The sequence below is a fragment of the Primulina eburnea genome, chromosome 3, assembly GCF_022965805.1.
Source record: "Primulina eburnea isolate SZY01 chromosome 3, ASM2296580v1, whole genome shotgun sequence".
NCBI lineage: Eukaryota > Viridiplantae > Streptophyta > Magnoliopsida > Lamiales > Gesneriaceae > Primulina > Primulina eburnea.
In genome coordinates this window covers 8,784,693-8,799,420 of record NC_133103.1, presented here as the reverse complement: position 1 = coordinate 8,799,420, position 14,728 = coordinate 8,784,693, and the positions used below count along the sequence as shown (strand labels likewise).

The following is a 14,728-nucleotide window of genomic DNA, read 5'->3' as shown; positions in this document are numbered from 1 at the left end:
TGAGAGTGTAAATTAGAAATCCACAGGAAGGAGAGTTTTGAGAATTACTTAAAAATGAAGCTGTAGTGTACGTGTATAATCTTTGCGAAATCTAGCGCTAGGCAGCCTTATTCTAAATGTTCTTCTCGGTTGGGTTGGGGGCATGCCATTTTAGAAGATATAGAGATCATCCACCGTTGAATCTCAATTTTTTCATCGGCTTCTGGGAAGAAAGTCGTGCTCAGCTTCCTTTAGACACCGAAGAAATTCTGGTCGTGCCTATGGCTTAAAGCTCAGCTGACACGAAGATCCTAAATTTGAGACGTAATCCAGGTTTGATTAGTGTGTTTTTCATCAAATAGAATTTCGGTTTCACAAAAGTTGCATCCATAGTTTTGGTTATTTGATTGGATAAGTGTTTTGGATGTCCTTTGTTTCGTCACTTCGTTAACTGGTATTCATTTTGTAAACTGACAAGTTTTTTTAGTTGATCTTCTGCCCCGAGGCAACACACAAATTAATGTGTACACTTGTACGTGCATGATTAATATTGTTGTCTTATTTTATTAATCAAAGTTTAATTGTATGATAAATTATATTATTCTGCACATGCTGTGTTAATGTGTTATGACACTACACACACCACCTATTTTTGATCCATACAATCTCCATCTGTTGAGTACTCTTGTGTCAAACAACTCTTTCATATATAATTAGCAATGGTTATACTTATATATGGTTTTACCCGTCGCTGACCCCTCTTTTTTTGTAGTGCTCGAGGATATTCATGTTTAACTACTGCATTTAGACATATAAATCGGCCAATCTTCGAATGTTTCTCCATATACTCGAAAGACAAAAAGAGCTAGAAATGTCCTAGACCTCAGATATATATATCAGTCGAATTTATTAAATACACACATGATTTCGAGAAACAACTAAACCAAACCACTCGACTAGCTATAAACTAAGCCTCCTCTTACATCCCTCTAGAGGTAACGAATAATGAATCCGACAAGATTTCAGTTCTTTGACAACCTCCTCTACCAAGTCTCTGCATATGTAATCTTGCAACACCACCAATATTCTCCCCATTTCTCTCTTCTCACCCCAAGCTATGTCTTTACACACTTCTTCTATGGTCCGAGCCTTTGGCGATGAGGTGCTACGTCGTGAAGTGGTGGCGATAGGTGGCGAGCGACGTGATCTCATCAAAATTGCTGTCATTAGTTCGGCATCGTCTTCTCCTGGTTTCTTGGATGGCTTGCTGTGAGTTAGAAAACTTGCTGGTGTTTTGGCAGTCAGACAGACTACAGAAGAAGATTATTGTCTTTAGTTTAGCATTTGTTATACATGCATTTCGTACATACTTTCCTTTGAGAAAAAAGAAATAAATTGGGAGCAGGCTAAAAATATATATAATTGTCTCGTATTAGCATCACTTTATTCACTCTTAATCATCGTCTAATCATAATTTCAATCTAAATTCTAATGAATCAAACCAAATATGTTATTATTTATCAGTCACTGTTCACCGTCCTATCATATCATTTCACTAATCACAATCCAATTAATCAATGTATAATCATATCACTAAAAGCTAACACGGCCCTAAAATTAAACAATAAATTTGATTAGTGTGTGTGTGTGTGTGTGTGTGTGTGTCTATTTCAAGAAACATAGCTCTCTGGCCTTTTTTTAATTAAAAAATAATAATAATACAGGCATGTATAATTGAAATTCTGGCATAATTTATGAATTTTTGGTATCAATAAACTTTGATTGGGTATATTATTTATTATATGTAAAGACATAAAAATTAAAACAAGAAATATATGTACATATCATTGAAATTACAGCGCAAATATACAAAATTAAACTACCAATTGAATCAAATTAGAATTGTATATAAGTTTCAATTACAAAATGTTACAAATATTTTTTGGCCTGATACATCGTTTTAATCGCGGTACAAATATATATATATATATTTCAGGTACCAAATATTTAAAATTGAGTATGCATTTATAATTTTTGGGTACGGAATTAGAACAACAATTTTTTAATACTGAAAAAGAAAGTTTTGTAATACTAATTAAAATTACAAATGTGAGTGCAAAACATTCAAACTAAAGCACATATTTAACTTAGAAACTCGAAAGCATAATTTTCGAGTTTCTAAGTTCAGAGAGTTGACATGAAACACCGTGAGACAAGAGAGTTGAAACTAATTAAATTTGAGATTGAACCATATTTATGTTTGTAATCAAGAAGAGATGGTCGAATAAATTTGATTAAAATGATGAAAGTGGAAAAAGGAATCGTGCTCTAGTGATCGGGATGGACCAAAAAGCAGAAAAGCTTGAGATATGTCATCAAAAGCAATAATAAACAATGATGCTTCATTGCCTTTTGGGGTTTGTTTTAACCTATTGTCTGCCCGGGACAATGAACGATCTGGATCACTCATGTAAACCTCAATGAAAAAAAAAATTGACTCGAAAAAATACGAGCCGTTGGATCGACCTTGCGGACAGTGCCCGCAAAGGTAGGGTCGAGTTAACCGCCTTTTGGTATTCACTGCAGCAGGCTTCCCTTTTTACCTTCTTTGACTCATGAACATCCATGGTTATATACATATATATATATATATATATATATATATATATATATATATATATATATATATATATATATATATATATATATATATATAATATAAAATAGTTGGTTTGTATATATAATCATATTTATCCCTATTTTTATTTTTCAATAAAAATAATCACAATAATTTATGTTATATAATTACTACATTTTTTGTTTGATTATCCCACTAGTGGTAAGGTTATTTTCTTTCTTGACCTCTCAACTTTGGTTCTTCGTTTTAACTTTGGATGGAATAAAGATGTGTAATCAATTATTGTCTGATCATTCATATTAAAACAGTTACAGGGAGTTTTTATTAGCAAATGACATCCAAAAAATTAATTATAAGATAAAATCGTAGTTATATAATTCATACTCTCTCATGCACATATATATTTAAAATAAATCATATTACATTATCAACTAATCATTTTAATTTTTTTTAAAACATTATAAAAAAACACAAAAAGAAAAATAATATATGCATTTGCTGGACTCGTTAATTTTTCCCAAATCAGTTCGCTTAATTTTTTCAAATATTTTAATTTCTAATTTCACGTTTTGGTCATTACTCACTGTCTCACTCTATCTCAGAAAACGAATGTTTTTCAATTTGTAAATAATGTTATGCTTCAAAAAATAATCAAACTAACGACCTGATAAACGGAAAGTGCAATTTTTGTCATTCAATAATTTTTAGATAAAAAAATTTAGAGACAGTATTAAAATTAAAAATTGTATAGATATATTTATACGATTTTTAATCATTAATTAGGATAACCATTTAAATTAAAAACAGTTTTGATTACTTCTAAAATTTAAAACATTTAATAATAATTTTTAAAAAATTTAGCTTGGATTGTTACAATTTTATTTTGTGATTATACAGATGATATCACATCTGCAGGTTGTTTTATGTTTAGCATAAATTTGCGAATAAACGAAAATGGAAACCGGAAAAAAGACACCCAATAATATATATATATATATATATATATATATATATATATATATATATATATATATATATATATATATATATATATATATATATATATATAGAACCTAGAAAAAAGAGACGTACCAGTATTCTGTCCTTCGGCGAAGCCACTAACAGATATCCGGGCTTCAGCTCCCACGGCGGCGCAATTTTCCATGCACGGATTCTCACACGAGTCTTCGTCTCCGCTGCCAGGAAGATCCCTCTTCGCCGCCACCGGCACATGATTTGCTTGCACCGCCCGGATGATCCTCCTCAACCCGTCTAAATCCTCATTACATTTTTCCAAAGCTCGTATCAGCTGCCGTCTCTTCTCCGAAATGGTATCGGTTTCCTCCAGTGCCGGCCTTTTCACGATATCCCCCAATCCCATCAACCTTTCCACCACGGAGGACGGAGTTCTAGGATTTTCCGGCGATTTCACTGCGACGTTCGGCAGCCGGATCTCAGGCGGAATTGATGGACTTCTCGGAAAGTTAATTTCGACCGATAATCCAAGATTTTGGCTTCCGGTTTTGTCTTCTTTGGCCGAGGAAAGAGGATCCTTTTTGGACTTGTCTCTGTCTTTTGCAGGAGAAGTTGGCCTACATTTCTCTCGTTTCCTTCCTGCAAATGTGGTTAACCATTTATTTGAAAGATTTTCCAAATTTCAATAAACAGAAAAATTAAAAGAATTCAGAAAAAAATTGTTAGTTGGAGAACGTCTGAATTTTCTAACCAAAAGTGAGTCGTTTGCTGGAATTCTGGTACTTGGAGAACAGCTGAAAAATGCCCGACATGCAGCCGATGGGTTTCGCACGGCGACTTTCCTGCAATGGTGGGGTGGCGGCGAGGCGGCGGGACGAGGAGAGTGAACTCTCCTGCCTCTTTAGCATCATTGTCAGAGTGTTATAATCCCTCGTGCTGTGAGGAATTTTCTTGGGAGACGATTAGCTTCAGAGGCCTAGAGACAGACTGCACTGCTGCTAAAAAAGAACTCAAAATAGCCGTTTGTTATTTATTTATTAAATATTCATTATTTACTTTTTTAAATCGGTAATATTATTTATTTACTTCTTTTATTCATTTAATCGTAGGCTTCTTCCACACTCCCAACAAAGTACCGGCTTTTTCCATTTTTTTTAAATTGCCACGCCAAAAAGTAAATTTAGTCGTTATATATATAACTTAAATAATATATATTGTGCGTAAAAATATATTGATTTGCACTTATCCTTAATTCAATTAACAAGCCTAAATTCTTAAAAGCTAGCATTAATATATGAATATTATATGAAATCTATTTTTATCTTTCAAGTAAAATTGGTTTAGTTATGATATTCTAAATGTGAGATCATGTATTAAAAAAGTGGCTTACCCAACATTGTCATTGATGAAGATGATCAAAACTAATCTAGGATAACTTGGGATTTTATATTTCATTTCTTCAAATATGTTCAAACGCAACAAATGTTTTATTATTGAGAAAATAACTACAATTTATAGGAAATTGAGAGAAGAATAGAAGGTTGAGAAGAGCTGGAGGAAATCTAGTAGATCATTGTACGGCACATCAATATTTTATGTTGTTACATCAACAATATGATGAAATATAATGAAAACCCAAAAAAAATATCAAAATTAGTATATCAAAATCAAAATTTGAAAACTCAATAAAACCAAAAAAAAAAAAAATTATTCTCCCGGAAATAAAACAGGAGATATATAATTATGTAAATTGGCCTTGGTTACTCAGATGGCGTTCGAATGAGCTCAATAGCTATCATGACACCTTCCTCCTCCGCATGCTCATGCGGCTAGAATGGAAATATGATAAGTGTCCCCTCCCTTCGTTGAGTTGAATTTTGAAATAAGAAGACTCGATTGGATGAGCGTAATTATATTATTACTATTTTAAATAGAGTAGATCTTTTATGAGACGGTCTCACATATCTTTATCTGTGAAATCGATCAACCCTACCGATATTCACAATAAAAAAAATATTGTTAATAGAAAAAGTAATACTTAAATAATATGGAAAATTATATTATTTATCTTAATAATATATATTTGTAATTCATATCTAGTATATTGAGTACTTATTTTATTGTCAAGTCAACCATATTATATTTTATTTGCAATTATGTAATGTTTTAATTTGTCTCCTTCAATAATTTCAGTTTAAATGTTTAATGATTTAATTAATTGTGCGAAGCTTATCGTTTGGTAATTTCGACACGCCAATGACAAAGACAATGTAAGTCATTTACGTGCGACGTGTTATTTTCTGTCGTACCTTTATTTTAAGCCAAATTACAGTATTTCCCTCAATCATATTCTAATAACAAATCCCACCTGATCTATAGCAATGTGGACCAAATCGCGATTCAATTACATAAATTTAGTTCAACCTATATCTTAATCACATACTGATTTTTTTTTCTGTGATCCTTTACTAACACAAAAATGTTTCTGCACTCTCTTGAGTCCATATGAGTTTTTATGATGAAATTCGATACAATGCATTGAAATTTTAGAACAAATATGTGATACTTCAGAACTAAATCTTTTAGATATGACATTAATATATGATTTTTGAGTACTTAAACATTTATAACAACATTTGATATTAATGACATGTCTTTTTTGAGATGATAATTCTTTACAACCCATGAAAAACTGCTATTAATATATGATATTTTAAATATTAAATATTTCAAATCTGATATTAGTATATGATTCTAAATATCCAAACACGTATAACAATTTTTTCCTATTAATGACACATTTTTTTCGGATGAAAATTTGTAAAAAAAAAATTAAAATATGGTATTGATATATGATATTTGAGTATTAAATGTTTCAGATCTGACATTAAGTATATGATTTTTGAGCATTCAAACTTGTATAACAAATGTTTGTTTAATGACACATATTTTTTTTTATGAAAGCCAGCACAAAACATTAAAATATATTACTAATATATGATATTTCAGTATAAACTCTTTTATATTGAGTACTAATATATGATATTTGACCATACAAACAAGCGTAAAAATATTAATATAAATATAGTTATTCCAATTTTATACCCAAAAATTTATTTTTGTACCAGATCTTAAACAATTTGTTTTGGAATATCATATATATGGACCATATATATGATATATTTCATCATTTTTTCTTTTAAAAAAATTGATATATTTGATTATTTTATCTCGACATCGTCGTAGTTTTAAAATTCATTTCACGAATCTTGAATATTAATAACAACAAAACAAAGAAAATAATAAATATATATATATATATATATATATATATATATATATATATATATATATATATATATATATATATATATATATATATATATCTTTCTTTTCTTGCCCAAACTTGTTACTTGATTGCAGAAAAGGAATTGGGGTTAAGGGAGCAAAATGTGATTTTAGACATAGAATTGGGGTACTTTGCAATTTACTTTCATTAAAGTTTAGCTTACAAACAACGCTGACCTTTTTTCGCAGAATAACATCACACCGGGCCCGTTGTTTCCTTCTCCAGAATCATCTCTCATTTATTCGATTCTAACCCTACGAATCTGGTGAGTTAAATCAAGAGATTGCGAGCAGAAAATATGGCTGATCAATTGACCGATGACCAGATATCCGAGTTCAAGGAGGCTTTCAGCCTTTTCGACAAGGATGGCGATGGTTCGATCTTCCTATTCCATCCTTTTTTATTGCGTGATTTCATGTATATGAGCACTTGTTTCTCTTTTTTAATGCGAGCTGATCGTTTTATGAGCGACTTTTTTTGTTCTGTTTCTGTTTCAGATCTCATCAGTTTTTGTTTATTTTCTGTAAAATGTTGATGTGCGATCTTTTAATATTGCCGCGGATTTGTGTCAATTGCTTTAGTTTTCCGGAAAGTGGTGATAAATTTGTTTGTGACGTATTGAGTATTGATGCTTTTAGATGTAAAGTTGAAGATTTTCTTTTTTTTTTTTATGTAAAGTTGAAGATTTTCTAGTATATTATATTATATGCAATAGGTTGAATCAGTTAGTGTTCCAATTACTCAAATGAAAAGACTTTCTTAATTTGAGATTAATGTGTAATAAATTATATTACGACTTTATCGAATCCCAAGGAATTGAAACTTAGACTCGATTCTTATTTCTTCCTCTTTCTTTCTTTAAAAAAAAATATTTTAGACATTGACAGTTGCTCATGAATTATGTTGTATTACCGATGCCTTTATATGTGGCCTTCTGTCGCACATGGAGTAACACTCCAGGTGTAGGCAAAGCCCTTAGATGGGCTTGTGCAGGTGGGGTCCACCTTATTTTTCGAAGGGTAACACTCCCTTTGAGCGTAATCCCATGTGGACTGAGCTAGGCTGAAACGGATGAAATGCGAAAATAGGTTGAGCTTGGGATAAATGGAATCGTGACTTTGAAAACTATTGCGCTTAGCTACGGCATACAGTTCTATGAAGAACAACAAAAAACTTGAGACTGAGATTGTTCAAAGCTTGCATTTATTATTTAAAAGAAAATCGCATTTTAGTCCGATGGGGCGAGTTCCCCATCTCCTCTATTTGGAAGTAGCTTTAGACTTTATATGAGAACGGATATCTTGGCCTATGATTCAGAAGGATAGGTTTTGGTTGGGATCTGATATGTGTAGAAGAAATGAAGAGATGTAGTTGTTTAAATGGTTGTGCAAGTTTAAATTGTAATTTCTGCAAAAATGTAAAAGCACCGTATTTCATTTGCTGATGGATATGTTTACATGAGACTGTAAAATCATTTGATACATGTTCATCAAATATCTGACACGAGATGACATGGGTTTGTGGCCACTTTTACTAGTATTTGCAAAGATATCCTAACTTCATTGTTGTTGGAGTTTGCATCTATCCTTCATTTACACTTGGGAGTTGTTAACTCATGGTTGACCACATCCTGGAATTTACAATATCTAGAACTGGATTTTTTCTCCTAACTAGATTTGCGTCATGTGAATTTATGCGCAATTAGTTCCATCCTATATGGTAGGTAAGAATGTTGTTGTTGCCTTCAGCATTGCAAGTGTCTCTTTTTTTCTCTAGGTTGCATCACGACAAAGGAGCTTGGTACCGTGATGAGATCCTTGGGGCAGAATCCTACAGAGGCTGAGCTTCAAGATATGATTAACGAGGTGGATGCTGACGGTAATGGAACCATTGACTTTCCGGAGTTCTTGAATCTTATGGCTAGGAAGATGAAGGACACGGATTCTGAGGAGGAGCTAAAAGAAGCGTTTCGAGTTTTCGACAAGGATCAGAATGGTTTCATCTCTGCTGCTGAGCTCCGTCATGTCATGACAAACCTCGGTGAGAAGCTAACTGATGAGGAGGTGGATGAGATGATCCGGGAGGCAGATGTCGATGGTGATGGCCAAATTAATTATGATGAATTCGTGAAAGTTATGATGGCCAAGTGATGTTGTCGTCTCTTCTATATCTGGAAAGGCTTTATCGATATAAGATTTGTAGAAGGGGAAAATAAAAAAGAAAGAAAGAGAGATGAAAGGGGTGGATCAGTGTAATGGTAATCTAGTTTCTTTATGGTCATTTAAAAAAATGGTATGCTGTAATGGTTGTGGAATCTTCTTTATCTCGTGTAATGTGTTATTCGACTTTGGATTTTGACCCATTTACTAGACATGTTTTGGTACGTATAAGTTAAATTATTAAATGATTCGTTTTTTTTTTATCCAGTTGATAGAATATGTCTGATAGTTATCATTACTAACACTTTCATGGATGATAATGACGAGTAAAATCACTCAAAAAGGAAACTGAAATACACGAATGGAGCATTGAATTTAATCCTTGAAATTATTTGTGGAATATAATGATAAAACATTTCATAAAATACAATTTTAATATTAACATGTATGGATAAAACCTATTAATTTCGATCAACTTTAATGCCACCAAACATTCAAATCTAAAAAGAATTTTATGAGTCAAAAGGCTAGTCTACTTTGAATTCATATAATAACGATGTTGGCAAAATAATGGTGTATTTGTTTAATATATAATAGCTACTTTACAAACATATTTTGCATTGGAACAAATACGTAAATGAAAACATTCCTTATCATGCGATTTTTGCTTCGCGTTTCTGAATTATTTTGATTTTATTCCCGCCTTTGTACAAGATATGCGTGTATATATTATTTTTATATGTAAGATGTGAGTATTTAGTTGAATTTTTTAAATATTATTTTTGAATTTTATTTTACAATATTTTATTGAGTTGGTAAAATATTTACTTCATATAATCATATTAGTGAAAGGAAAAATATAGGTTTGGCTCATGGTTTGGATCAATTTTAAAATTTATTAAACCGAAATATAGGTTTTGTTAAAAAAATTTAGATTTTTTTTTTTAAAAAAAATACGAACCAAACCAATTTTATAAACATATAATTTTTTAATTATAAAATATTTTATTTGATATCGATATATTTTATAATTGATTTAATTATTTCTTAAATATATTTATTTACAATTATTGTTGTTAATTTTAAAATTGTTACTATTGTTATTAACTTATTCTATATCATTTATTATTATTATATTTTAATCAATCTTAAAAAAATTGTAAAATCTAAAAAAATAGAATTTTATAAGAAATCTTATGGGCCGGGTTTCACGCCTTATTATAATTTTCTATTATTATTTTATTTAATTAAATGTAATAATGTGTGTCTATATATACCCCATCTCCACTAATGACTTGCTTTCACATTTCGATCATTCGCAATCACTCTGCAGCTAATATTCACCGACCAAATCATTCCCTTCCGAGCGATCAAAGCTCAAATCATGGCTGAAGGGAGAGATTTTTTGTTGTTTTTAGCCATAACTATGGTGTTTTCGTCATCAGTAATCGTACAAAAAGCACGTGGGAATTCCGAGGGCGACGCGCTGCACGCACTACGGCGGAGCTTGTCCGATCCTGATAATGTGCTCCAGAGCTGGGATCCGAACCTCGTGAACCCTTGTACCTACTTTCACATCACTTGCAACCAAGATAACCGCGTCACTCGGTTGTAAGCACTTGTCGAGTTTCTTGAAGTTTTATATATTTTACATTTTCGGAATTTTTTGGTGGCATTTTGTTTACTGAATTTCTAGTGGAAGCTTACTGGTTTTGATTGCCTGGTAGTTTTTTTTTTATTTGGTATTGATTGAATTTGTTGTTAGAAATTAATGAATAATTGAGTGAGAAAGGAAAAGGAAGTGGAAACTGCTGTTTTGTTCAGAAATACTTGAACTTTCAATTATTATTTTTTCAAAATATTCGCAGCATTTGACGTATTTGGGCCAGCTTTAGCAAATTGGTTGACCCTGCTTGAGATTTTGTGAATTCATTTAGGCATGAATAGGACCCGCTGAATGGTTGTTTTCCTTCGAGGCGTCCCTTTGGAAGTGAGGTGAATATGGTGATCGTGGATTTAAATGCCGATTGCCTTCAGAAAGCTGTCCTAGGAAAGATTGTTTTTTGTCCTGGTGGCTCATTCTAGATCATAAAGCCGTTTACAACGTTTTATTGAGTGTTATTTTTTGTTATATAATCTAAAGTGTGCTGGCATATCATGACACCAGAAAAAACAAAATGCATAATAAAATTTTCGAAACCTATGTAGAACCATACACGAAAAGAATATACGTCATGACGTCTATCGTGGATCTGTCGTGCCGTATTAGATTGAAACGGTATAAATTTGTCGATACTCACAATCTGCCAAAACTTGGTCGCCAACCAAAATCAGCAAGCCTGTTATCTTGGATCGTGAGCATTAATGGTGACTATCTATTCAACTGGTGGTAACCATTTAGAGAATAAGGTGTGGGACTGTGGGTTATTCAAAGGACTCATTCTATAAGCTACTATGTTATGGTCCCGAGTTATGGATCACGTTAGGGGATGAAAATTTAGGCTCATTTTGGGAGAGAACCTTACGATTTTGTGGATGATTTGATGCTAGTTAAAGAGAACTTCACGATCTCGTAGATGACTTGGCTTTTAGGAAAATATCTGGTTAACCATTTACCTCACATATAATTTTTATCTCTATCAACTGCTAAAAGATCAAGATAATTTTTTTTTTATCAAATCCTAACATAAATAGAAGATCACCAAATTATTAAAAAAAACATCAAATCTCATTTCCAAATAGAAGATAGCAGAATAATTCATTGGGTTTGAACTTTCCATCTTGTTGTGGTATATTATTAAGGCCCATGACGACCTACAGTTTGTATGTCTTTGCATCTATGCAATTGAAACACAATAATGACACAATATGAATATTGACCTCTAGCGAGTAAATCAAGATCCTTTTTATTAAATCATCATCGAGTAAGAAGAAATTTCGAGAGTGCAGTTACTATGATTGATAGCAAGCAGGCAACCCATTTTATATGAACTATAATAATCACAAAATCTTCATTTATCCGAAAAGATGAGTAGACATACAAGGAATGTTAAAAAACTGTTACTTGAATAAAGAGTATTTTACAAAATAATATCACAAATCCCACTGAGCACTGCTGCAAATTAGCTTATCTATCACCTACTCTAATAGATTGTACTCATGGTCAAAGTTGCCTAATTTTAGGTTGTTGGAGTGTGTGTTTCTAGCATGCCTTTGCTTTTGATAATTCTTTGGAGGATTTTGGATGTAAAAGATAAAGAACTTCCTCACGTAGATGGTCTCCAAAATGTAGAAAACTACTGATTTGACCAAGACTTTTGGAATCTCGCCACACTTACGTTTGTGTCATACCAGTTGACATCCAAAAATGAAAAAATTAAAGAAAGAGCTAGAAATATTAATGTCATGACACACATATATGCATTGAATAACCAAAACCAAGAGTTACCACAAAAAAAGCATAAAGTTCTCTCCCATCTGGACACCATGGAGGATTCAATATTATATTTCCTGGTAAAGTAGTGTATTTTTGTTGCTTCGGACTTCGGAGCATGACATTCAAGCAAGTCATCATACAGCAAATACAGTTGTACAGAGACCTTCAAGTGGGGAAAACAGAACGATAAAAATGTTAAGATGGTGTTATTGAATGGAATGGTGAGGAAAATCATATTCTTCGTTGTGATGTTCACATATTTCTTGCAGTTAGAATGTGATTCCTTTGAAATTCACTTTCCGATTTCCCTATTTAATTGGATTTGGGGCTTTTCTTACATGATTTATGTTTATGTCGGAAATTAATGTATGGTTATTGCATGGTTAGGGACCTTGGAAACTCAAATTTGTATGGTCACCTTGTACCTGAACTTGGGAAACTTGAACGTCTCCAGTATTTGTAAGTATCATGCAACTCTTCTTATATTCTGTTGCTTACTGGCATATTCACTCGTGTGAACATTGCTTATTTTTTCCATGATTTGTGCTTCAGCATGCATATATTTTTGCTTCTGTTTAGAAAATCGTTTTTTTCAAAAGATCTTTTGTTTTGTTTTCGTGTTGATACTCATATCTTACTTTAACTGACTTTTTAATATTGCAGGGAACTTTACAAAAATAACATTCAAGGGACAATTCCAACTGAGCTTGGTAACTTGAAGAGCTTAATAAGTTTGGATCTTTACAACAACAATATCTCAGGAACAATACCTCCATCATTGGGAAATTTGAAATCTCTCGTCTTTTTGTAAGTTTGAGCTCACCTCGTGACATTTTTACTATCCAGAAAGTTCTTGATAGATTTGGTGGTGGGGGTTTGGCACGGGTAAAGTTGGCTTCTTACACCTTTCTGGTTTGAGTTAAGTTCAGTAGCTTTAGAATTCACTTTTCTGATCGCTACTAAACTCACCCCTCTCTCCCAGTCCCGCCTTGTGTATAATTGCACATTCGGATGAACTTGCAAACTACTTTCATTCTTTATGACGAATCAATAAGCTTCGGTATACTTCAACAGGCGTCTTAATGATAACCAGCTGACCGGTCCAATCCCAAGGGCACTTACCAGCATATCTAGCTTGAAAGTTGTGTAAGTTCTTTTGATTGCACTATATCTATGGCACGGTATATGGTGCAAGATGGTTTCTAAGTATTTTCATATTTTTCAGGGACTTGTTAAACAATAACTTGTGTGGTACAATACCTACAACTGGACCATTTGAGCACATTCCTTTAAACAAGTGAGATATTTCATTCATAGCATTGCTCAGATACCCATTTTCACTTTTGCTTCCGTATAATTGCACCTGGTTTCATTAGGTTCATAAATCCCTCTCAACTTTTCAGTTGAAACATTTGGTACCCTTTTCTCCATTGGTTTCTCGTGACCTTACTTTGGTTTTTGTAACTTGTCATTTGCAATTGCAGCTTTGAGAACAACCCTCGTTTGGAAGGTCCGGAGCTGCTGGGACTTGCAAGCTATGACACAAACTGCACGTAAAGAAGTGGAACTTGACTACTAATTTGGTCTTTCAAATTGTGTCTTTGCTCCTTAAATAGTCCTACTATGTTAAAGTTGGCGTGTTTGCCTGTTTTGATATATTTGACACCGCAAGCTTCTTGTAGTCACCTGTGTAGTAGTCAACTATGAAATATGTTGAAATCTGCAACACTTTCCGACTACCTGCCTAATTGGCTTTCTATTGTATACTATATTTGCCAATATTGACCAGTTTTTTCTCCTTGTCTTATATGAGCAGAAAAGACTGATATTGGGATTTTTTTTTGGTGGATAAGTGGAGCGACCAATGTAATGGTTTCCATTGAGCTTACCCATCGGAGCCTCCCATAGTCGTGGGATGTTAGGTTTATGTTGTAGACAGGATTCACTATCACCCCACCAAAGTGCTTCGATACAGTATATGGGTTTCATGAACTTGAACCCGTGACTTCCTGATGACAATAAGAAACTTGATTCATGGGAAGCAAGGCCACACTGCATATGTTCCCCTTAAGAGGATCGCTCTTCGGAGTATTAAGTGGACATAACAGAGTTCTCAGTATTTAGAAGCTTAAAAAGTAAAACCAGAGCAATTTTGAACAAGGAAGACTTTTATATGGATTGATATTGCTCAC

At 32.8% G+C, this 14,728-nt stretch overlaps 3 protein-coding genes across 3 annotated transcripts; 2 read left to right on the top strand and 1 right to left on the bottom strand.

Annotated features, from left to right (window-relative positions):
* Nucleotides 1-769: 769 nt before the first annotated feature.
* LOC140828169 (uncharacterized) lies at nucleotides 770-4,600 on the bottom strand. The gene is made up of 3 exons (XM_073191154.1): nucleotides 4,344-4,600; nucleotides 3,710-4,231; nucleotides 770-1,289 (listed from the first exon to the last, which is right to left on the bottom strand). The coding sequence occupies exons 1-3, from the start codon at nucleotides 4,501-4,503 to the stop codon at nucleotides 940-942; spliced, it is 1,032 nt and encodes a 343-aa protein (XP_073047255.1). The 5' UTR covers nucleotides 4,504-4,600; the 3' UTR covers nucleotides 770-939.
* Nucleotides 4,601-7,091: 2,491 nt separating this feature from the next.
* LOC140826046 (calmodulin) lies at nucleotides 7,092-9,303 on the top strand. Its single transcript, XM_073188148.1, has 2 exons — nucleotides 7,092-7,315; nucleotides 8,718-9,303. The coding sequence occupies exons 1-2, from the start codon at nucleotides 7,240-7,242 to the stop codon at nucleotides 9,089-9,091; spliced, it is 450 nt and encodes a 149-aa protein (XP_073044249.1). The 5' UTR covers nucleotides 7,092-7,239; the 3' UTR covers nucleotides 9,092-9,303.
* Nucleotides 9,304-10,393: 1,090 nt separating this feature from the next.
* LOC140826044 (leucine-rich repeat protein 1-like) lies at nucleotides 10,394-14,317 on the top strand. The gene is made up of 6 exons (XM_073188146.1): nucleotides 10,394-10,711; nucleotides 12,924-12,995; nucleotides 13,200-13,343; nucleotides 13,611-13,682; nucleotides 13,762-13,833; nucleotides 14,021-14,317. Exons 1-6 carry the CDS (start codon nucleotides 10,485-10,487, stop codon nucleotides 14,091-14,093), a joined length of 660 nt encoding a protein of 219 aa, XP_073044247.1. The 5' UTR covers nucleotides 10,394-10,484; the 3' UTR covers nucleotides 14,094-14,317.
* Nucleotides 14,318-14,728: the final 411 nt, after the last annotated feature.